The sequence below is a fragment of the Rhinatrema bivittatum genome, chromosome 15 (assembly GCF_901001135.1).
Source record: "Rhinatrema bivittatum chromosome 15, aRhiBiv1.1, whole genome shotgun sequence".
NCBI lineage: Eukaryota > Metazoa > Chordata > Amphibia > Gymnophiona > Rhinatrematidae > Rhinatrema > Rhinatrema bivittatum.
The window spans coordinates 47,370,381-47,393,059 of NC_042629.1; the positions used below are offsets into that span (position 1 = coordinate 47,370,381).

Below are 22,679 nucleotides of genomic sequence, written 5' to 3' on the forward strand. Positions count from 1 at the left end.
CCCGTATCCCCGACATCTAGAGGAGAATGCGTTGCAAAAGTACGCACCGCCCTGCAAATCTCCTGTGGAGAAACTAGTTGGGCCTCTGCCCATGAAGCAGCCTGAGAACACATCGGATGAGCATGCAGCCCCTCAGGAACTGGCCATCCCTTGCAAAAATAAGCTGACCCTATAGTCTCCTTAAGCCAACACACAACGGGAGCTTTAGACACTTGAAGAGATCTCCTCGGACTTCTCCAGAGGACAAACAGATGATCCGACCTGCGAAAATCATTTGTAACTTCCAGATACCTTAATAATGTCCTGCGTACATCCAACAACTTAAGCTCCCCTTGCGTAAGGGGCCGAAGCATCCACCTCTGGAAAGGCTGGAAGCTCTACTGCTTAACCCATTATCTCCCTGTGATTGATTGATGTGACCATCCCGAATGGCCTGTTATTTCTTTCCCAATTTGCTTCTGCCTACTATAATTTGCCTACCATATTCCCCTCCCATATAGTTTCAATAACTCGTTGTGTACCTGTTATAATTCCCATGTCTTAGTTTTAAATACCTCTCCCCTCCCTACCTAGTTCAAACTTGTTCATTGTAAAGCTCTGTTACGCTGCATTACTAGTTCTATGGAAACTGATGTGATGCTCCTAATGAATGTTGGTATATAAAAATGTTAAATAAATAAATACTGTATTATTCACATGAAAAGCCGAAACAATCTTCAGTAAAAAAGATTGTACTGTATGCAGGGACACACCTGAATCAGAAATCCTGAGAAAGGATCACAGCACGACAAGGCTTGTAGCTCAGAAACTCTCCTAGCCAAACAGATTGCCTCCAGAAAAACGGTTTTAAGCATGAAATCCTTAAGAGTCGCCCTGCTGAGTGGTTCAAAAGGAGTTGCACCCAAACCCTTAAGGACAAGATTAAGGCTCCAAGGTGGACAAACCGCCCGCACTGGAGGGCACAAATTCTTCACCCCCCCCCCAAAAGAACCGAATGATATCAGGATGAACCAACAGAGCAGCATCTTAAAACTTGCCTCTAAGAGAACCTAAAGCCGCTACCCGAACCTTAAGAATTTAGTGCCAAGCCTTTGACCAAACCTTCCTGCAGAAAGGACAAGATATCCACCAACGCCGCTTCCAGCGGCTGCACCTCATGTGCAGTATACCAGGCCTCAAAAACCTACCAGACCCTAACAGAGACAGTGAAATACTGAGGAGGTGCAGATGGCACAAGAGGCTAAGTGGCAGCATCAGTAAAACTTTCTCTGTCTCCATCTGCTGGCAGGGAGGCAAAACCCAGGAGTCTGGACTGATCTGGGTATGTACAGGGAACAAATTGCTGCCAATAGATGAGTCAGGATCTAACCAGAAAGAAATAATCCCTGTAAATCACACCCCATATAGTATGCCTTATCCCTACAAACACCCCTGTGTCTGTATAGTAAAAAGGTTTGACCTGGAAACATAATCTATATAAATAAAAATGGTAAATAGTTTGGACAAAATTGCTAGTCTCAGAAACCACTGAACCGATTGCTTTCAAATTTGGACACAACCTTCATTTCGCATACAGGAAGGTTCTTCTGCACTTACATTACAGATATGTCACACCTGTGACAGGTAAAATAGGTTTAAAAATTGTTTCCAGAAAACAGCAACATCTGCTGGACGTAAGCGCCATCTGTTACACCTTACACTAACACACGCTACACTAATCATTTCGCCAGTCCAGGTCCACGTTTCACTTCCCTTTTAACACATTCGCACACTTTTTTCGCCGGAAGATAACTATTTCCTTTAGAGATAAAATACACCCACCACCCTCCTCACACCCCCCCACACAGATGCCAAATTTATTTACTTCCCAGGCCCTCACAACACACACAAAACCTGACAGAAGTCCAGGAGGATCCAGCGGGGGGCCAGGACCGGTCCGGGACACATTTCCTGCACTACGGCCGTCGGCTGCCAGCAATCAACATGGCGCCGACGGCCCTTTCCCTTACTATGCCACTCGGGGACACCAATGGCGGCAGTAGCCCATGTGACATAGTAAGGGCGAGGGCCCCTCGGCGCCATTTTCAGGTCTGGCAGCCGGCGGACCTTTGCCCTTACTATGTCAGAGGACCTACCGCTGCCATTGCTCTACCCCACTGACATAGTAAGGGCAAAGGGCCGTCGGAACCCGTTTCAGTGCTCGCAGCCGACGGACCAATGCCAATACATCGCTCCCGGACCGCTCCTGAACGCCCGCTCCACCGACTGACATTTTTATCAGGTCTCGGGGGGTCTGGATGGTGGGGGGTGGTAATGAATTTATTGTGAACATCTTGGGGAGGGGTCACAAGGGGGGGTAGATTTCATTCATTCAGCAACTTTGGGGGGGGGCAGGGGGTGGGCTACTGTTTTTCGCAGGGCTGGGGGAGGGGGGGGGGGCAGGAGAGTGTGGGGTGGTTAGTTTAAGAGAACTTTTCTCATAGGGTTGTTTTTTGGGGGAAGGGGGAGGTTCACACACAAATACATACACTAAACTTGCACGATCTTGGGAACACACCAAAATGGCCCTCCCCAGACCACAAAACAAATTTGGAAGTGCACATTTGGTTAGGTACTCCCCTATTTGGCTACATAACACGCACAGACGCCCAGGGACAGACCACATGTAGCACCAACAATTTTAATTTCCCAGGTCTTGGGAGGGGGCAGGAGGGTGGGGGGTTATTATTTGATTTAAAGGGTTGGAATTGGGGGGGGGGTTTGGGGGGTGGGGGAGGTTCCCACAGAAATAGAAAGACAAAGGTTTTCTGATCTGAAGGGTAGGAAGTAGGCGGGGGGAGGTGACAGTGAGGGGAGGGAGAATGAGAGGAGAGGTGAGTGTGAGGGGAGAGAGTTGGAGTGGGGACAGGGGAGGGAAGGGGGGGTGAGTGACCAAGGGGGAGGAGGATGAGTGACTGAGGTAAGTTTATTTATTTATTTATTTATAACTTTTATATACCGACATTCACTTGAATATCACATCAGTTCACATACAACTGGGGTACAAAAAAACTAAATAGAAAGAAAGGAAGGATAAAAGTTACAATTAACAGGGAATTGTAAAGGAACGGGACAAGAGTGATGGAACGGTCAGGGAGACCAAGTGAGTAGAATGGCAAGGAAGAAGACAGAACATTAAACAAATTCGTTAAAGGAGCAACTTTGTTAAGAGAGGATTATATTACATACTAAATAACAGTTAAGAGGCAATAGTTAATGCAGTATATTGTAGTTACAATGTATAATAGTTGAAGTTTACCAGATTGGCTGTATGAGAGTTATGTAGCAATAGAAATTACATTGTTACAGTAATAATACCAGGTGTGAGGACGGAGATGAGGCTGGGTTACGTGAATACTTGTTTGAACAACCAGGTTTTTAACTTTTTTTTTTTAAAGTGTTTGTACAGTGCTCCAACCGTAGGTCTGGAGGCATCGAGTTCCATAACGTAGGGCCAGCGATGAAGAGAGCACGTTCTCGGGTGGAAGTGAGCTGGGTGGATTTGTATGAGGGGGTAGTCAGGGTCCCTAGGTAGGTGGATCTAGTAGGTCTGTTGGGGATATGAAACTGGAGAGAATCATTAAGCCAATGAATCTCATTATTGTGAAGGGTTTTGTGGATAATAGTTAGGCTTTTATGAAGGATTCTAGCTGGGATGGAAGCCAGTGGAGATCGCTGAGGATTGGAGTGATGTGGTCTGACCTGCGAGAGTTGGTAAGAAGGGGAAGGGGGAGGGAGGGTAAAGAACCTGACTCTGCCACTGCAACGCGTGGCCGGGTACCACTAGTATACCAATAATAGTTATGATATTTGAGATCAAGGATCACCAAATCCTTCTATGCTTTTAGCACTTAAAAAATGAACATTTTATGGCTGTTTTTCTTGAAAACATACATATGTAATGTCACTAACATATATTCCAGTTTATGAGGGTGCCATCTTTGCACATGCAACATAGAGGATGAGAAAAGAAAAAAGCTGTCAAGCTGGAAAACCTATAATCCTCATGAATAAAATGTTAGGATTTACAGCCTTTTGAGGATTTCCTTGTTTATGTACTCACCCCACGTGAGGCTGGCAAGAGTAAGCAGTTCAGGGATGGACCCAGGCTGGAGCACGTAATAAGGAGAATAGGGGTCCGTCTGAACCTCACCATCACGGTAATCTGTCTGAGTGCCCACATTGCGCACAAGAGAAGTAACTGCTCTTTTAACATCATCTAGTACCTCTGATCTGAAAGGAGGCAATAAAGGTAAATTAAAACATGCTTTGAATAGATATTGTTATTAAAAATTATCAACTTTCTCCATGAGTTACAAATGCACCTAAGAAAACGACAGATCTTTATTTTGAGTACCTTGGGCACATCTTATTATTTATGTACAAACCGTTAAGCCCGTTAAAACGGGCTACATTACATTTTTTTTTTCAGTCCATTTTCTAACACAGCACCCTTCTACACTTTTTCTCCCTCTCTCCCCCTTCCCCTCGTTCACTCCTCCCCTTCCCTCCACTCAGTCTTATTCACCCTCTGTCTCCCACTGCCTCCTTTCCCTCACTCTCACCTCCCTCCCCTTCCCTCAGTCACTCCCACCTCTCTCCCCTTCCCTCAGTCACTCCCCACCCTCTCTCAATCCCATCCCCTCCCCCTCAGCCCTCCTCCACTCCCTTTTTCTCTGCTCCACAACTTCTTACCCTTCCACTTACTCACATCCCTCTCACCTCTCCCTCATTCTCCTTCTCCCCCTTCCACTTACTCACATCCCTGTCTCTCAACTCTCCCTCATTCTCCCTCTCCCCTCACTCTTCCCCACCCCCTACCTCCCTCCCACACACTCACCCACTCCTCCCTCCCTCTCACTCAGTCCCTCCCCCTCCCTCCCTCAGTCCCTTCCCTCCCACTCAGTCCCTCCCCCTCACTCAATCCCTCCCTCCCTCTCACTCAGTCCCTCCCTCTCACTCAGTCACTCCCTCCCTCCCTCTCACTCAGTCCGTCCCTCCCTCTCTCTCTCTCCTCCCTCCCTCGCTACTGGCCGCCGCTGCCGCCGCTCGCTGCCACTGCCGACACCCCCCGACGCCGCCGCTGCCACCCGACGCCGCCATGTTGTTTTTTTTTTTCTGACGCTGGCTGAGACCGACGTGCTCGCCCGCACATGCGCGGTAGAGCTGCTCTCTACTGAGCATTTGCGGCACGTCGGTCAACCTTCATTTATTAGGTTGATTTAAACCTTTTATATACCGACATTCATTTGATTATCACATCGGTTTACATATAACGGGATAAATAAAAACCATAATTTAGAAAGTGAAAAATAAAGTTACATGTAACAGGGAGGTGAAGGAACAAGATGGGAACGTAGAGGAAGTACAGAGGGTCCAGAGGGCTTGAAAAGGGCAGTTAGATAGATTAAAAATAAAATAACTATTTACAAGATTCTGTATCTTGCTCTAGTCCTATAAAATGTCAACACGAGTTTGCTTTTAAATTCTCGTGCTTACTCAGGAGGACATTTTCAAACAGCCCGGATAAATCCAAACCACATGGGCACTTTTAATTCATGTACTTTAAACAAATTTTCAAGAAATTTGTGTTGCTGCTCTTTGAAAATTAGCAAGTGCCGAGTGCATGTGTTCAAAGCATCCAGGTACTTTGTGCCTGCTGTTTGAGCATGTGGCAGAGGAAGGGGGTTGGCACCATCTTGAAATAGGATCACTCCTTCTCCATTTGGGCCACAGCTGAACATTCCTGGTTTGGAAGGCACGGAATATAAATTTTTGGATAAAATATACAGAACAGAGGGATTTGTGGTAAGAACCAGGAAGGTTGATGGGGGATGGGTTTAAAGTGTGGTGGCAGTAGCAGGTAAGGTTCAGCCCTGCAGCTGAACTATGTATTGCTAGAGAAGGACAGAAGTAAGTGGACTGGCAGTCGTGTGCTGGAAGAACCGCTGGACTGGGGCAGGATGAAGTTGTTGCTTCAGTTGGAGACTTGTATTAGTCGGAAATATGAGATGAACCTGAACTCGCAATGTTGCTGGGGACGAGGAGGGCGGAAGTTAAGAGAAGAGGAACAAATAGCCACTAGGTCCCCGTTAACAGGCTGAGGCTCCTGTCACTTAGTAAGCCTGGGAAACTGTCGGTATGGATCACAAGCTGTAGGAATGACTGTGGGAACAAATACTGCTGGGGAAAAAAAAGAATTATGAGAAAGATCTGGCAACAACTTAGTTCTGCATTATTGGTATAGGGATGGAGGCTCCAAATTTTAACTTTGTCATTGGTCTCGTATAGTGACCAAGCAACTATTCAGGGCCTGATTCATCAAAGTCTTTTCCCATGGACACAGAATAGGAGAAAAGCCTTAGTGTAGGGGTGGTCAACTCTGATCCTCGAGAGCCTTTTCAGGATATCCACAATGAATATGCATGAGAGAGAGTTGCATGCACTCCCTCCACTGTATGAAAATCTCTCTCATATATATATTCATAGTGGATATCCTGAAATCCTGGCCTGTTTATGGTTCTCAAGGACCGGAATTGGCCACCCCTGCCTGAATCAATCAGGCCCTTAGAGATCCATATTCAGTCCATAAATGTATCTAGCTAACTAGTACTGTACATTCAGTGGTGCAGCTGCACCGCTGAATAGTGAATTTACTCAGCTATCTTAAGGCTATTTATTTATTTATTTATTTTATTTAAAAATATTTATATACCGCAAACAATAAGACATTTGCATGTCCGTCTAGGCGGTTTACAAATATACATACATAAGTTAAAAAGTCAGGCACAACAAATTTATCTACGAAGGTTAAAATAGTCGGATAAGTTAAAATGGCTAACTTTAGGACAGCCCTATGGCCCAAACAGAGTTGGCTGGATAATTCAGACGGCTAACTCTGAATATCGAGTTAGCTGGTCTCCCCGATCCACCCATTTCCTGCCCCTGAGTTAGTTATCCAGCTAAAAACTTTGCTGGATAAGTCACTTATCTGACTAAGTGGCTCCCGCTGACTGTAGCCAGATAAGTAGTGTTTATCCAGCTAATTTCTGTTTTGAATACTGACTTCTTAATCTTTATCCAGCTATAGTAATAAGTGACCAAAGAGAGCTTACATAGAAAATATTTTAAACTTCCATAAACCTCATGGGCACTTTTAACTCATGCACTTTAAACAAATTTTCAAGAAGAAACCTCCCTTGTTGCTGCTCAATAAGGTACATTTGCTGTATTGTCATACTTAGATTTGTACTTTATCATATAACAATTAAAAGAATTTATATTAAAAACAATATCCCAAAAGTCCTAGGTTATATTGAATCTTAGTTAAATGTCATAAAATTGTCTATATCTGCGATCACTTGCTAAAGCTTGGATGATGAATGAAGTTTTACATTGTGATCGTGGATCACAATCCTTCCCATCTCTAGGCAATAACTAAACAGCAAAAAGAAATATTTCCTATACATCACTGCTATTTACCTGGTTAAATCAAGAACAACAAACGGAGGAATTTGCTGTACAAAAGGAATTAAGGGCCTGGTGGAAGAAAAGAAAAATAGTCAACCAATGCTTATAACTGGGGGTGCAGATACAGATAAAACCATTTTTGGTGTATAAAAATCTCATTTAAATAAGATAATCTTGTGTTTAGGGCCAACTGGAAAGATTTTTTTTTTTTTTAACAGCCTCTGTCTCAGCCTCTCTTTCCTAGATTTTTTTAAAAGAAACAAACATTTTCAACTCTTGTGTTGCCATCTTTTTGGCACTCCAGGAACCAGGCTTGATTGGGTGGGTTATCTATGGACCTCCATCTGCAACAGCTTAATTTGTGTTTGCAGCTGTCTTCTTGTCAAGATGGCCAGTTTATTCCTGATCCTCTGCATGTTCCTATATTTTTCCTTCCAGCATTTACCCCGATTTCTTTGGACTAACTGCTTTTCTGGCTCTGACCAGACCTGTTTGACTCTGACTTGATAATAGTCTTACTGAGCTTGTGCTAAGTCATCCTCATCTCTGGGCTTATAGAAACATAGAAAGGAGGACCAAATGGTCCATCCAGTCTGCCCAGCAAGCTTATGGTAGTATCTGCTGTGCCATGTAGGTTACCCTCCCTTACCCCCCCCCCCCCCCCCCCCCCCATAATCACATACAGCTCTTTTGGATTACTGCATCCCAGATGCATGACTCTGCACTTCCTGGCATTGAATCCCAACTGCCAAATATTCTACCACTCTTCAAGCATTCGTAAATCACTTTTCATTCTCTCTACTTCTTCAGGTGTGTCCAATCTTGGTATCATCTGCAAATAGACAAACTTTATCTTCTATCCCTTCCGCAATGTTACTCACAAAGATACTGAACAAAACCGGTCCCAATACCGATCCCTGTGGCACTCCACTTAACATGGCTCTCTCTTCAGAGTATATTCCATTTACCATTACATGGTGTCTCCTATCAGTCAACCAGTTTACAATCCATGCCACATACTTGATGCTCGCTCCCAAGCTTCTCATTTTGTTCACAAGCCTCTTATGCAGCATGGTATCAAAAGCTTTGCTGAAATCCAAGTAGATGACATCAAGTGCTCTTCCTTGATCTAATTCTCTAGACTCCCAATAAAAACAAATCAATCAGATCTGTCTGATAGGACCTTCCTCTGGTGAATCCATGCTGTCTCGGGTCCAGCAACTTACTGGATTGTAGATAGTACTGTATCCTTTCTTTCAGCAGCATCTCCATTAATATTCCCACCAGCGAAGTGAGGCTAACCGGTCTGTAGTTTCCAGCCTCCTCTCTGCTACCACTCTTATGAAGCAGGACCACAACCACTCTTCTCCAATCTCGCGGCACCACTACCATTTCCACGGATCTGTTGAACAGGTCATTTAGTGGATCCACCAGGACATCTAAGTTCTCATGTATCCTGGGATATACCTCATACAGTCCCATGAACTTGTCCACATTCAGTTTTCCTAGTTCTTCCCATACATACTCTTCTGTAAAAGGAATTGGGTCTAGCCCATTCCCTTCTACAGTCTTGTCAACCAGCAACAATCCTTCTCAATGGTTTTCTTTAGTGAACACTGAACTGAAGTATTTGTTTAATATTTCCGCCATTTCCTTATCTGTCTCGACACATTGTTCCTCATCACCTTTCAATTTCAATATACCACTTCGGGCTTTTCTTCTTTCTCTTATATATCTGAAAAAATGTTTTACCACATCTCTTTATCTCTTTGACAATCCTTTCTTCCGCTTGACCTTTTGCTTTTCTGATTTCTTCCTTCATCTCCCTCAGTTTCACCTGGTATTGTTTCCTTTTTTCCTCTTTTGGGATCCTTTATACCTCCTGAACACTGATCTTTTTCTTTACTTTTCTAACATATAACTCTGATGCCTTTGTAATAGCTTCTTTTAATTTAGCCCACTGTTGTTCCATCTTGCCCATTTTCTTCCAACCTTCTAGTTCTTCATCCAGGTACATCTCCATTTTGACAAAGTTCGTATTTTTGAAATTCAAAACTCATGTCTTTGTGTGACTTCTTTGCATCTTATTCGTGCTATCAAACCATACAGTCTAATGATCACTTGTACTCAGGTGGGCACCTGTCCGGACATTAGAGACATTATCCCCATTAGTGAGCACTAGATCGAGGATTACACCCTCCCTCGTGGATTCCATTACCATTTGTTTGAGCATAGCTCCTTGGAGGGCATCCACTATCTCTCTACTTCTTATAGATTTCACAGAAGGGTTACTTCAGTCTACATCCAGCAGATTAAAAGCTCCAATGAGATCTCTCTTCTTCCCCATCTTTTTGATATCTTCAATCAGATCTCTGTCCAGCTCTTCTATCTTGACACCTGTAGACCACACCAAGTAAATGGAAGCACCAGCATCATTTTTTAGGATAGTCTATAATGCTTCTTCCCTATCCCATGTCCCTTGCATTTCAATTGCTTGGATATTGTTTCTAACATAAAACCTACTCCTTCCCCTTTCCTGTCCTCTCTTAATAAGTTATAGCCTGTGATGGCCGTATCCCAATTATGTGACTCCATGAACCATATTTCTGTAACAGCAATGATGTCCAGGTCCGCTTCCACCATTAGAGCCTGCAGATCTGGGATTTTATTGCCCAGACTATGAGCATTTGTGCTCATAGCTTTCCAACTTCTCTCCTTCAGGTTACTGTTCTTCTTGGACTTCTTTTCTGTCTTATTCAGCTTTTGTTATTTTCTTCACCCATTTCTTGAAGATGTCAGGGGTGACATCCCAATTTCCTTCTGCCACCCCAGTCCTCTAGTTTAAATGCTTTATGGCATAGGATTTCAATTTTCCTGCCACAGACAGATGTAAGCCATTTTTGACATAGAGCCTTTTACTGCAAATCTCTCTCATGCATATTCATTATGGCTATCCTGAAAACCTGGCCTATTTGTGGCTCTTGAGGACCTGAATTGTCACCCCTGTTATAGACTACCTGATTTATTGAAGCATCTGATGGAGTGGACCCTTGTCCTTGTAAGCTTATCTCTCAATAAATCTTTTAGTCTATAAGGTACCACCAGTTTGTGTCTTATTTTTTTAACATATACATTTCTTTTCAACTTCTTACATATACATCACAAAAGAATAATTTCTTAGTTTTCAAACACTCTTTTAACTCATAGCATCCAAAATTCTGTGTCTTTTTAAATACTGTACATTTAAGGCTGAATTTTCTAAGCCATTTACATGCATAAAACACAGGGAGCAACTGTAAAATTATCCGCATTGAGACACATTCTGCAGATACTTTCTACCTGCAGACTTCACACCAGATAGAACCTGTGTGTGCACTTTTGCTTTGAAACTATCACAGATACAAAGTACCTGCAAACATCTGCACAGGATTTTTATACAGGTATTCTCTCTCATTGAAAATAATATGCATAGAGTTGAAAATACAAACTACTTATGCCCTTTTCCTTCCTCCAACAGAACACTCTCCTGGAACAATGCTGTTCAACAACACATGGACTTTTAGCCACATTGAGGGAGGGGAAATTGCATATCTACCAATTAATTCAGATGTAACATATTGGAATAGCCAATGTTTCTAAATGAGGTTCAAATAGAATATTTACTTTGTAAAGCAAATTGTCAACCAGCAATCTCCATATTATTGAATGCCTCATGCATGAATTACATTTTGTTTTCCAAATGTATACGAAAAATCTCTCTTCCTCTGCAACTAAAATCATAACACCTCTTCCCCTGCTTTCTGTACTTTTTGAATTTGTTTCTGGAAGTGACATATGATGATATCTGAGTAAATGACCTTCTTACTTTTGTTCACCAAGTCTATTCTGAAAAGAATATTGATGAGATGCAGAGGTCAAAATATGCAAAAAGGCTTCTGCAAGTGTTCATGAGGCTAAATTCTAATGCTCAAGCTTCTGAGGAAACAAAGCATTGCTTTTATTAAAGCTTATGTAACTCTTCCTTTTGCATTGGCCAGATCTGGAAGCAGCCCTGGATTTATCAATAGGCACCCCTTATGCCTGTGCCTAGGGCGGCAAACATTTAAAGGAGGCAGGCTGACTAAGATGCGCTGCTTTCCAGCTCTTCTGAATCTTATTTAGCAGAGAACAGCCCTCTGCTACTCTATAACAGACCTTTACAGGAGGTGAGGGGTGAAAGCACCAAAAGTGCCTAGGGGGCAAAATCCTAACTCTGTCCCTCTCTGGGAGGTGTGAACAGTACTTACTGACTTGTTAAAGAGTAGTAACCTACATTATCAGCAACAGTATCTGAACATAATTCGCTTTTCGAAGTGCAGAAATAAATCAAATAAAGAGCGGATTCATGCTGCACTTGCTCTACATGTGGTGGGAAGGAAAACTGAAAAACATTAGACATGCATGAGGATTCTCTGATGAGTCTGGTATACAGAAAGATAATGAAGAAGGGGAGAATCTTTGTAAAGGAATAGGTAAAAAGTCAAGATAAAGACATGGCAGTGGTGACACATGCATTGTCAGGTATGTTAAGTATTTATCCTACCAATCAAAAAATTTAAAGCGATCCCGTCCTGCGACATCAACTTTTTCAAACTCCTTTGTCTGGATTCCAACAGAAGATGGAGGTCTAAGAAAGAGTCCAGAAAAAATAGCTACAATTAATCCTGAGCATTAAATATAGTTAGCCCTAGGCTTTTAACTATTTTCTCTAAGGCTGTGTTTCTAAATTTTCACAGATTGTCATTCTTCCATCAAAAACTTTCAATTACCTCAGTGCTATAGTAAAAAGGAAAATTAGTTCTTACCTGATAATTTTCGTTCCTGTAGTACCACGGATCAGTCCAGACACCTGGGTTGTGACTCCGCACCAGCAGATGGAGACAGAGCAAAACTTGACGGGCTCCCTACATATAGTAAGGTGCCACCCACAGCCCCTCAGTCGAACATAATGTCAAAGCAATAAATGCCAGAAAAAAACTAACTAACTAGGAAAAACCACAGCGGAGGTCGATTCCCTCGAGCACCTCCGGCTGGAACCGAAAACCTCAGAACCAGACCAACAACGGCCCAGTTCCTAATACACAACAGTGTAACCAAAAACCCCCGAAGGGAGTAAATGAAGACTCAAGTTTACCGAGCGGACTCTCCCTCTAACTATCAGCAACAAACACAGACGGGCGGGAGCCTGGACTGATCCGTGGTACTACAGGAACGAAAATTATCAGGTAAGAACTAATTTTCCTTTCCCTGTACGTACCCGGATCAGTCCAGACACCTGGGATGTACCAGAGCGAATTATCGAGGGTGGGAAGCAGAGAGTCCCGCTCGGAGAACACTCGCCCCAAACCCTTGAGACTCAGCTGACTGTACATCAAGTCTGTAATGCTTAGAAAAAGTGTGCAACGACTTCCACGTCGCTGCTCTGCAAATCTCCTGCGGGGAGACCTGAAAGACCTCGGCCCAGGAAGTGGCCTGCGCACGAGTCGAGTGCGCTCGGAGGCCCTTAGGCGCTACCTTACCCTGCAAAAGATACGCCGAACCAATCGCCTCCTTGAGCCAATGCGCAATCGTAGCCCGCGAGGCCGCAGCCCCTCGACGAGAACCTGAGCAAAGGACAAACAGGTGGTCGGAAACCCGGAAAGGATTCGTAACCTCCAGGTAACGAAGCAGGATCCTGCGAACATCCAGTCTCCGTAACTCACGCGACCCCGTATCCGTCGGCGCCACGCCCAAAAACCCTGGAAGGTCCACCGACTGATTCAAGTGAAAAGCGGACACCACCTTGGGCAGAAAGGACGGCACCGTACGGAGAGAGACACCAGCCTCCGAAAATCGCAGAAAAGGTTCCCTACAGGACAGGACCTGTAGCTCTGAAACTCGCCGAGCGGACGTAATGGCTACCAGGAACACCGTCTTCAACGTCAGATCCTTTAGGGTCGCCCGCTTGATTGGTTCAAAGGGCGCTCCGCATAAAGCGGACAACACGCAGTTTAAGTTCCAGGATGGACAAGGATTACGTACCGGGACACGCAAATGCTTAGCCCCACGAAGGAAACGCCGCACATCCGGATGACAAGCCAAGGAGACCCCTTGAACCTTACCCCTCAGGCAACCCAGGGCAGCTATTTGAACCTTCAGGGTACTCCAGGACAGCCCCTTCGAGAGGCCCTCTTGGAGGAAAGCGAGGACCGCAGGCACAGATGGGCGTATAGGATCCAAGTCATGAATACCACACCAGTCCTCGAAAACTGTCCAAACCCGCATGTAGGTTAAGGACGTAGACTGCTTTCTAGCCCTCAACAAAGTATCAATCACCGCCTCGGAGTACCCCTTCTTCCTCAAGCGCGCCCTTTCAAAAGCCAAGCCGCGAGACAAAAGTGATCCGCATCCTCCAAACAGACGGGTCCTTGAAGGATGGTCGCGGCCCCGCAATACCGAAGCGGAGGCTCCGCCGCCAGCTGAAGGAGGTCCGCGAACCACGGGTGCCTGGGCCATTCCGGCGCTACCAAGATCACCGCCGCCGGATGTAACTTGATTCGCCGAAGAACCTTGCCTATGAGAGGCCACGGAGGAAAAACATAGAGCAACACATCCGTGGGCCAGGGGAGCACTAGGGCATCGACTCCTTCTGCGCCCCGCTCCCTCCGATGGCTGAAGAACCGCGGCGACTTGGAGTTGTGAGCGGTGGCCATCAGATCCAGGTGTGGCTGTCCCCACCTGGCACAGATGAGACGATACGCCACCTCCGGTAACTCCCATTCGCCTGGATCCAGCCGATTTCGGCTGAGGAAGTCCGCTTGGACGTTGTCTACCCCGGCGATGTGCGACGCCGCTAGACTGCTGAGGTGTTGCTCCGCCCAGGCCATCAACTGACTCGCCTCCTCCGCCACTTGCTGGCTCCTGGTTCCTCCCTGGCGATTGATGTAGGCCACTGTGGTCGCGTTGTCCGACAGAACCCGGACCGCCTGGCCCCGTATCCATGGGCAAAAAGCTCGTAACGCCAACACTACCGCCCTGGTCTCCAACCGGTTGATGGACCACAGAGACTGCTGGCTCGACCACTGACCCTGCACTGAGTGGCCCCCGCAAACTGCACAATTTTTTTATTTTTTTTTTAATACTCAGCCGCTGTCCAGGTCCTGAAGTTTCCCGCTCCACCGGGGGTGAGTGAACCGGGCTCCCCGGTGTCACCCCCAACGCTGCTGCCAGAGAGGGCCGGGTCCTCGACCCCAGCAGCGACCTCCACCAGCGGGAAAGATCCCCTCAGGACCTGACTGTCCCCCTGGGAGGTTCCTCCGACGGGAGCTGTCTTCCGCAAGCTGAAGCTAACACTAGCTGTCCTTGTTTTTTTATTCTTCTTTTTTTTTTTTTTGTAAGAAGAGGGATGCTAGACTATCAAAATCTTTCCTTCCTTTTCCCTTTTTTTTTTTTTTTTCAATTCTTTATTTATAGTGTTTTTTACAAACAAATTACAAGGAATATACCTTGACGGAAATAACAGAAAAGTTTAACAAAAGGAAAAATTCAATCCCATCATATATATATATTCATATACAATGGGTTATTTCACAGCATCATTTGTTTTTACAAAGGAAATGTGGAGGGGGAGGAGAAACAGAAATACTGAGAAGTACCAAAGAAACAAAAACTTTTTACTAAGCAGGCTTAGAACTCTCTTTCATTTTGACCTCGAGCAAATCAACTTATAGCCCCCCATCAAGAAACCTTCCCAGTTGATCTGGCATGAAAAAGACATATACATTTCCAGAATATTTTATAATACATCTGCAAGGAAAACGGAGGGTGAAGCTAGCCCCTTTAGCCAAAACCTCGGGGCGCATAGCTAAAAACGCCCTCCTTCGCTGTTGGGTGGGACGCGAAAGGTCTGGATAGACCCTCACCGTCCCCCCCATAAACATATTGTTTATATTTTGGAAAAATGCCTTCATCAGGAAACTTTTTTCTGGTTCTGTGTAAAATTGAACTGACTAACTAAAAACCCCAGGGATCCCAGAGACTGTGGGTGGACCTGCCCCATCTGCTGGAGACAGAGAAAGACTGAGGGGCTGTGGGTGGCACCTTACTATATGTAGGGAGCCCGTCAAGTTTTGCTCTGTCTCCATCTGCTGGTGCGGAGTCACAACCCAGGTGTCTGGACTGATCCGGGTACGTACAGGGAACAATAAAATCTTTTTTTTTTTTTAATAGCACTCTAAAAGCTAATGTGTAAGAGTGACTATCCAATGGCTTATGTTACCTATTACACATCTTTATTTCACTGATACAGTGAAAACAGTTTTGAAACTACACATATATCCAAACTGCAGCAGAGTCTGGATTGTATCTAAATTGTGCTGGTACCTTTGCTTTGAAACATGAAAAGCCCATGACACTTACATTGCCAAATGCTTGAGGGCCTCCATGCGTTGTTCCTCCCGCCCTCTCCACCGCTGATCAATAAATGGGGGGACGGGATCTTTTAAATCCAGGGTCATTGTGTAACGTGGATAATGGGGCAGGTTACTAAACATAGCTGGAAAATTTGAGACCTTTTTCTAGAGGTATTTGGAGAGAAAAGAAAAAAATGCTTTAACTCTAAACAATTATATATATATATATATATATATTTATTTTTTTTTATTGTAACTGATATATTCAGGTCATTAACAAGACTTTTGAGGCCGATATTCAAAGCCATTTTATGCAGGTAAATAAATAGTGATTTCCAAGTGTAAGTTGGCCTCCAATTGCCCCTCTCTTAATGCAGCTAAAAGTAGGAGCGTGTGGCACACCACACCTATCTTTATCCACATTTGTTGGAGGCATTCCTGGGGTCTATGTTTAGAATAGGAGTGGAAAATACCATGTATAGAAAACATTTTCAACTCTACACAGGTTATTTCCAAATAAAAAAGGACTCCAACATAAAGGAGGTGCAAAGTCCACATGTACTTTCTATCTGTGGCAAAATGAAAATACGCACACTTCTCTCTTTGAAACTTCATACAATGTCCGCAGGTAGACATTTCGAAAACTGCCCTCTCTGTAAGACAAACATTGTTTCTTTTGTCAACATTTCAAGACGAGGCTCATCTTTCTCCAAATCTTTATTTCAGTAACAGTAAGGATTGAGAGCAGGGGACTGTTTTAATGCAGGAACATAAAATGGAACACTCTTCCATTTTCCCCTGTGCTGAGAATGGTTGATCTCACAACCACACAATGACCATACAGAATGAGCAAAGCATACTAGTCCTCTGTCTATTTCATTTATTTCTTTTATAGGATTGTTTAAGTTAAAATCCAAGGCAAATTACACAAAGCACAAACTGCCCAACCATCCATTTCAAATGATGTTTTTGTACCCCCTCCAGATTATATATACTTTTTGGAGGCAATTTTCGCAGGCATTTAGCTGGATAACTAATAATTCCACATCTAGATAGCCCTGGTTGAAAACTGTTCTTCTCACAGTGGCTGAAAGGACATGCAAGCTTTCACAATGCACATACTTTTAACCATATTTGTTTTAAAAAAAGAGGCATTTCCTGGGGCATGTTTAGGTTGGAAGAGTAAACAACTCATTTATATTTACATTTTCAAATCACATGGGGTTTTGCATCTACTGCTCACAGAAGCAGCAGGTGCAAAGCATGCAGGCACTTTCTATGCATGTACCTTGTAAGCAATTTTAAAAAAGGAAACTACTTGCACTACTTCCCTTTGAAAATCAACTACAAAGGCTATACCTATAAAAATACCTATGTCCGTGGCAACAACAGGGGCTACCGAAAATGTACAACAAAACCTAATTGACAGGAACTATAAGGAAACAAGCAGGGTGCATCTTGCTTTCATGAAAGGCACAGACTACTAGAGACAGTGGTCAATCCAGGTGTGCAAAGTGAGTCAGCAAAAACTGCTTAGGGAAAGCTTAACGGATTAACTCTTCATCTACCTGTATGTGATGAAAGGCCATCACAAGAAATTGTTCACTACCTTATGATATGCTTGTTCTGACACTGCATGAGACAAAGATGACTTACCATCAAATCAGAGGACAAGCGGGCTTGTAGATTTGCATGAGCATGATCTCTCTCGCTTGACACCGTATATAGAGGATCTGTAATTTGAACAGACCAGAAAGGCTATTGAGCAAATAAGACACAGTTCAGATCTAGAAAAATAGTAATAAAATATATTACAATTATTTACATAAATGTAGGCACCAAAACAAAGGGGGAATATCTTTTCATGTATCATAAAATTATTCTGCGGCACAAGAGACTTAGGTTTAAGTTTTCATTCGGATGGAGCATACTCTTAAGTTAACAAGCTTAAATCTGGTGATGTAGAGAAGAAAGCTATGACTGTAGCAAACCCCACCAGGCCAAGAGTGATGCTAAAGGCTATTCTCCAAGAAGACTTTTCTCCAGCCTTTAGCCAGCAAGGGTACTGGTATTGATTGGGCATGTCATCTGTATGTGTGTGCATGGGGGGAGTAAGGGAGGGGGGTAAGATATCATTTATTTATTTTATTTTATTTACAGTGCATTCACAAAGTATTCAGACCCCCTTCACTTTTTCCACATTTTGTATGTTACAGCCTTATTCTAAAATGGATAATATGCATCTTTCCCCTCTTTAATCCACACACAATACCCCCCATGACAAAGCGAAATCAGGTTTGTAGAAATGTGTGCAAATTAATAAAAAAAAACAAAAACAACCTGAAATATCACATTTACATAAGTATTCAGATCTTTCCTGAGTACTTTGTTGAGGGGGCACCTTTTGCAGAGATTGCAGCCTCAAGCATTCTTGGGTATGACGCTACAATCTTGGCACACCTAGATTTGGGGATTTTCTCCCATTCTTCTCTGCAGATCCTCTCAAGCTCTGTCGAGTTAGAAGGGGAGCATCGATGCACAGCTATTCTCAGGTCTCTACAGAGATGTTCAAATCGGGTTCAAGTCTCGACTCTGGCTGGGTAACTCAAGGGCATTCACAAACTTGTCCCACAGCCACTCCTGTGTTGTCTTGGCTGTATGCTTAGAGTCATTGTCCTGTTGGAAGGTGAATCCTCACCCCAGTCTGAGGTCCAGAGCACTCTGAGGAAGGTTTTCATCTCTGTACTTTGCTATGTTCATCTTTGCCTCAATCCTACCTAGTCTCCCAGTTCCTGTAGCTGAAAAACATCCCCACAGCATGATGCTGCTACCACCATGCTTCACCAGAGGGATGGTATTTGCTAGGTAATGAGAGGTGCCTGGTGTCCTCCAGACATGACACTTGGCATTCAGGCCAAAGAGTTCAATCTTGGTTTCAATGGACCAGAGAATCTTGTTTCTCATGCTCTGAAAGTCCTTTAAGTGCCTTTTGGCAAACTCCAAGCGGGCTGTCATGTGCCTTTTACTGAGGAGTGGTTTCCATCTGGCCACTCTACTGTAAAGGCCTGATTGGTGGAATGCTGCAGTTTTGGTTATTCTTCTGGAAGGTACTCTCATCTCCACAGCAGAACTATGGAGCTCTGTCAGCGTGACCATCAAGTTCTTAGTTACTTCCCTGACCAAGGCTCTTCTCCTCCAATTGCTGAGTTTGGGCGGGCGGCCACCTATAGGAATTGAGTCCTGGTGGCTCTGAACTTCTTCTTTGGGACCTTCAATTCTGCAGTAATTTTCTTGTACCCTTCCCCAGATCTGTGCCTCAACAAAATCTCGTCCCCAAGATCTACAGACAGTTCCTTCAACTTCATAGCTTTGATTTTGCTCTGACATGCACTGTCTGTCAACTGTGGGACCTTATATAGACAGTTGTGTACCTTTCCAAATCATGCCCAATCAATTGAATTTACCATAGCTGGACTCCAAGTTGGAGAAACATCTCAAGGATAATCAATGGAAACAGGATACGCCTGAGCTCAACTTTGAGTGTCATAACTAAAGATCTGAATATTTATGTAAATGTATTAACTTCAGGGGTTTGTTTGGTTTTTTTTAATTAATTTGCACACATTTCTACAAACCTGATTTAGCTTTGTCATTCTGGAGCATTGTGTATAGATTGAGGAGGGAAAAAATGTATATTATCCATTTTAGAATAAGGTTGTAACATAACAAAATGTGGAAAAAGTGAAGGGGTCCGAATAATTTCTGAATGCACTGTGTATATTCCAATTTTTGGCACTTCAAAACAGATTACATACAGGTACTGTAGGTATTTCCCTAACCCCAAAGGACTTACAATAAGAGGTAGATTATAAAAGCCCTGCATGTGCTAAAATCGGGAGATACACGCACAAATCGGGCTCACGCTCACCCACCAAATTTTAAAAGTCACCCAGATGAGTGCAACTCTCCCGCTGAACGCACATCTCAAAGGTTTTCAAAAAGGGGCAGAGTGGGGCATGGGCGTTTCAGAGTGTGGCCAAGAGATGTGCACGTAAATACTTGCACGCCTGGGCGCACCCCCAGATCTCTTGCCGCATATGTTTACTTCTGTTAGGGTCAAGCTGTAAATTAAAAAAAAATAAATACAAAACTAGCCATTTCTGTGGAGTTTTAAGGGTCTGGGGTAATTGAAGGGAGTGTAGGCTATTCAACCAGGGAGGTTGGAGGACCTAGCTGTTAACTGAGGGAACTCTGGTTGAACTGGTGAAACTGGCAATGGAGTGGATGAGCACCCCTTTTAAAATTCCCCGACTTAAGCACATAAGTGTGCACCTACTTAAAATTGGGTGCACATGCGTGCACGGTCAGGCTATTTTATAAAATGAGTGCATATACACACAAAAGTTATAAAATGGCTGTGTATCTGGGTGCGTGCTGGCGCACATGCACCAAGCACCTATGTGCCAGTATGAAAGTTACCATCCCTATTTATACCTGAGGCAGTGGATGGTAAATTGATTTTTACAGACTTGATTAATCACATATTTTACATATTGTAACCCAAGTAATGTACAATAAAACTAAATACAAGAAAAAAACAGATGCAAAATCTACATCTTAAAATTAAACTAAACTTGTTTTTAAAAGGGATTGAAAATATATAGCAATTGTTTTATTGTGCTAGTGATTTGAGTATGTGCTCATTATAAAGCAAGAAATCAACTGACAGTAGTCCTAATAATTTTGTTAGACCATTGATTGTTATCCTCATCTTGAAGTGCACAAGATGGTCAACAAATACCATTCAGTCTGATAGAGCCACATCGGCATATTACTTATTTACAAAGCTGCTCAGTTCACAGAATTTGAGGCCAAACAGGAGGTCATAGTGAAAGCAGCTTTTAACAATCTAAAAAACAGTATTGACAAACCCACAAAGCAGCTGTAGCAGTTTCTCTGTTGTGCTGTTTTATTTGTCTTTGGGTTTTACACATTGCATGCCTATTTGTCTTTCTGTTATTTAACTCTACACTTCTCTACACAGGAGGTACCCCAATCCTCTCAATCTCTCACCCTTAATTTTTCGAAAGTAATTTTTCAATGCATGCAAAAACGTATACCTCTGAAATCGGGAGATCCGGGTTGGGGCGACTGACTACAAAGATAAGCGCCCCCCCCCCCCCCCCCCCCCCAAAGCAGGCTCTTCGAAACGTCAATTGATGGGCAATTTTGTTAATGTATTTGTCGATGCGTTATTACTTAAGAGTCTATGACTGCATTTAGATTTGATACAATATATTTTTACATGCATTGAAAAATTACTTTTTAAAATTAATAAGGGAGAGTGATCGAGAGGATCGGGGTACCTCCGTCTTACACTTCCCCGGCTTGCTGACACCCGAACTTATGTTTGCACTACTGACATTTGGTTATTTGCGCCTATTAACTCGTTCATTTTCTGTCCTTGGTGTGGAATTGTTTACACATCGCCACATCAGAGAGGAGAATCTTAATAATTCAAACTCGACAGGGTTATGCTGAGTTGGAATATTGGAACATTCGTCGGCTAGGGCTGCTACCAGTTTTCCGAGCCCTGGTAATGACAGCGCGGAAAGCTCCTCGGGAGCAGGCACATTGCAAGGGTGCAGCGCTGCCCCCTTACTAGAACAGCACGGAGAGCTGGACAGTGGAGTCAGAAAGGCCATTCCTTAAAGGCGAACTTTCACTGCATAGAATAACATACAATTTGATCCGTGCAATTTGCTTTTTAGTTTCAGCCATTCAAGTTTTGTTTGTCGCACGCCGTGAATGGCTCTTCCTCCCCCCCCCCCTAATAGGCAGCGACACGGTTTCTGGAGAGAGGCTTCAAAGCCACCCCCCCCCCTTTTTTTTTTTTTTTTTAAAGGGCGGCCCCTCTCCTGCCAGCCTCCCGAGGCAGAGCAAGTAGTAATGCAAACTACCACCACGCTTAAATAAGCCCTGCCCGCTCCCGGCTCACCGTAGAGGAAGTCGTAGGTTCGAGTGGGCCTGAAGAAGTCTCTGGGCCCCAGCAGCTGCCGGTGGACCGTTTGCGCCAGGCTCATCGTGGCTCAGGGAATCGGGGGGGGGGCGATGCCGCTGCACCCCGAACGACAGCAGCAACACTAAGACACAATGGGGGGGAAAAGTCTCCGGGCTCTTTGGCAGAAGTCGCCGGCCGCTCTTGCCTCCTGCTCCCAGTGTATGCCGTCCCCTTGGCGACGGAGTGCTCGTGCCCCCGTCGGGTCACCCGGGCAACGCACCCACGTGCTCCAGGAAGGGCTCGGGGGATTGGGATGCTGAAGTAGAACGGCACCCGAGCACCCTCTAGGGGACAGAAGAGGGGGATACAGCAATTTCATTGCTTGGACAGTCAAAAAATCACGTAGCCGAAGCAGAAAACGCACCTTGTTTTTGTTTTGGAAAGGAGCCTGTGAAGATTAGAATAGAATGGGAACCAATCGGATTGGGTCATGATTAAAATTATCTTTGGAAAAGTTTGGTAAGCGTTGTAGATAGGGATAGTTTACGAACATGATTGCCTTCACTCTTGATACCTAACCAGAGGCTAAGCGAGGTACCTGCTAATTCAAGTTTAAATAAATAGAGATTTTTAAATCAAAAGTAGTACAAAGGCAATTTCTGATCCTTGGAGGCTAAGAGTACCACTATTTATATATGCAATCAGTTAAAGCACATATGGTTGCTTACTGTAGAAGAAAA

General features: G+C 44.0%; 1 protein-coding gene across 2 annotated transcripts in view; it reads right to left on the reverse strand.

The window, feature by feature from the left end:
- Positions 1-22,207, reverse strand: part of MAATS1 (MYCBP associated and testis expressed 1) — a 95,434-nt gene extending 73,227 nt beyond the window's left edge. Inside the window, exons 1-7 of one of the 2 annotated variants that reach the window (XM_029578902.1) lie at positions 21,937-21,953; positions 17,595-17,671; positions 16,532-16,591; positions 15,946-16,103; positions 12,092-12,175; positions 7,522-7,578; positions 4,103-4,272 (exon numbers count right to left, since the gene is read on the reverse strand). In XM_029578902.1, the coding sequence (XP_029434762.1) occupies positions 4,103-4,272; positions 7,522-7,578; positions 12,092-12,175; positions 15,946-16,079 (445 nt within the window). In that variant the 5' untranslated portion in view covers positions 16,080-16,103; positions 16,532-16,591; positions 17,595-17,671; positions 21,937-21,953. Of the gene's footprint in view, positions 1-4,102; positions 4,273-7,521; positions 7,579-12,091; positions 12,176-15,945; positions 16,104-16,531; positions 16,592-17,594; positions 17,672-21,936 lie in introns of both variants that reach the window. The other variant, XM_029578901.1, reaches the window with a different exon arrangement.
- Between the last annotated feature and the right edge of the window lie 472 nt (positions 22,208-22,679).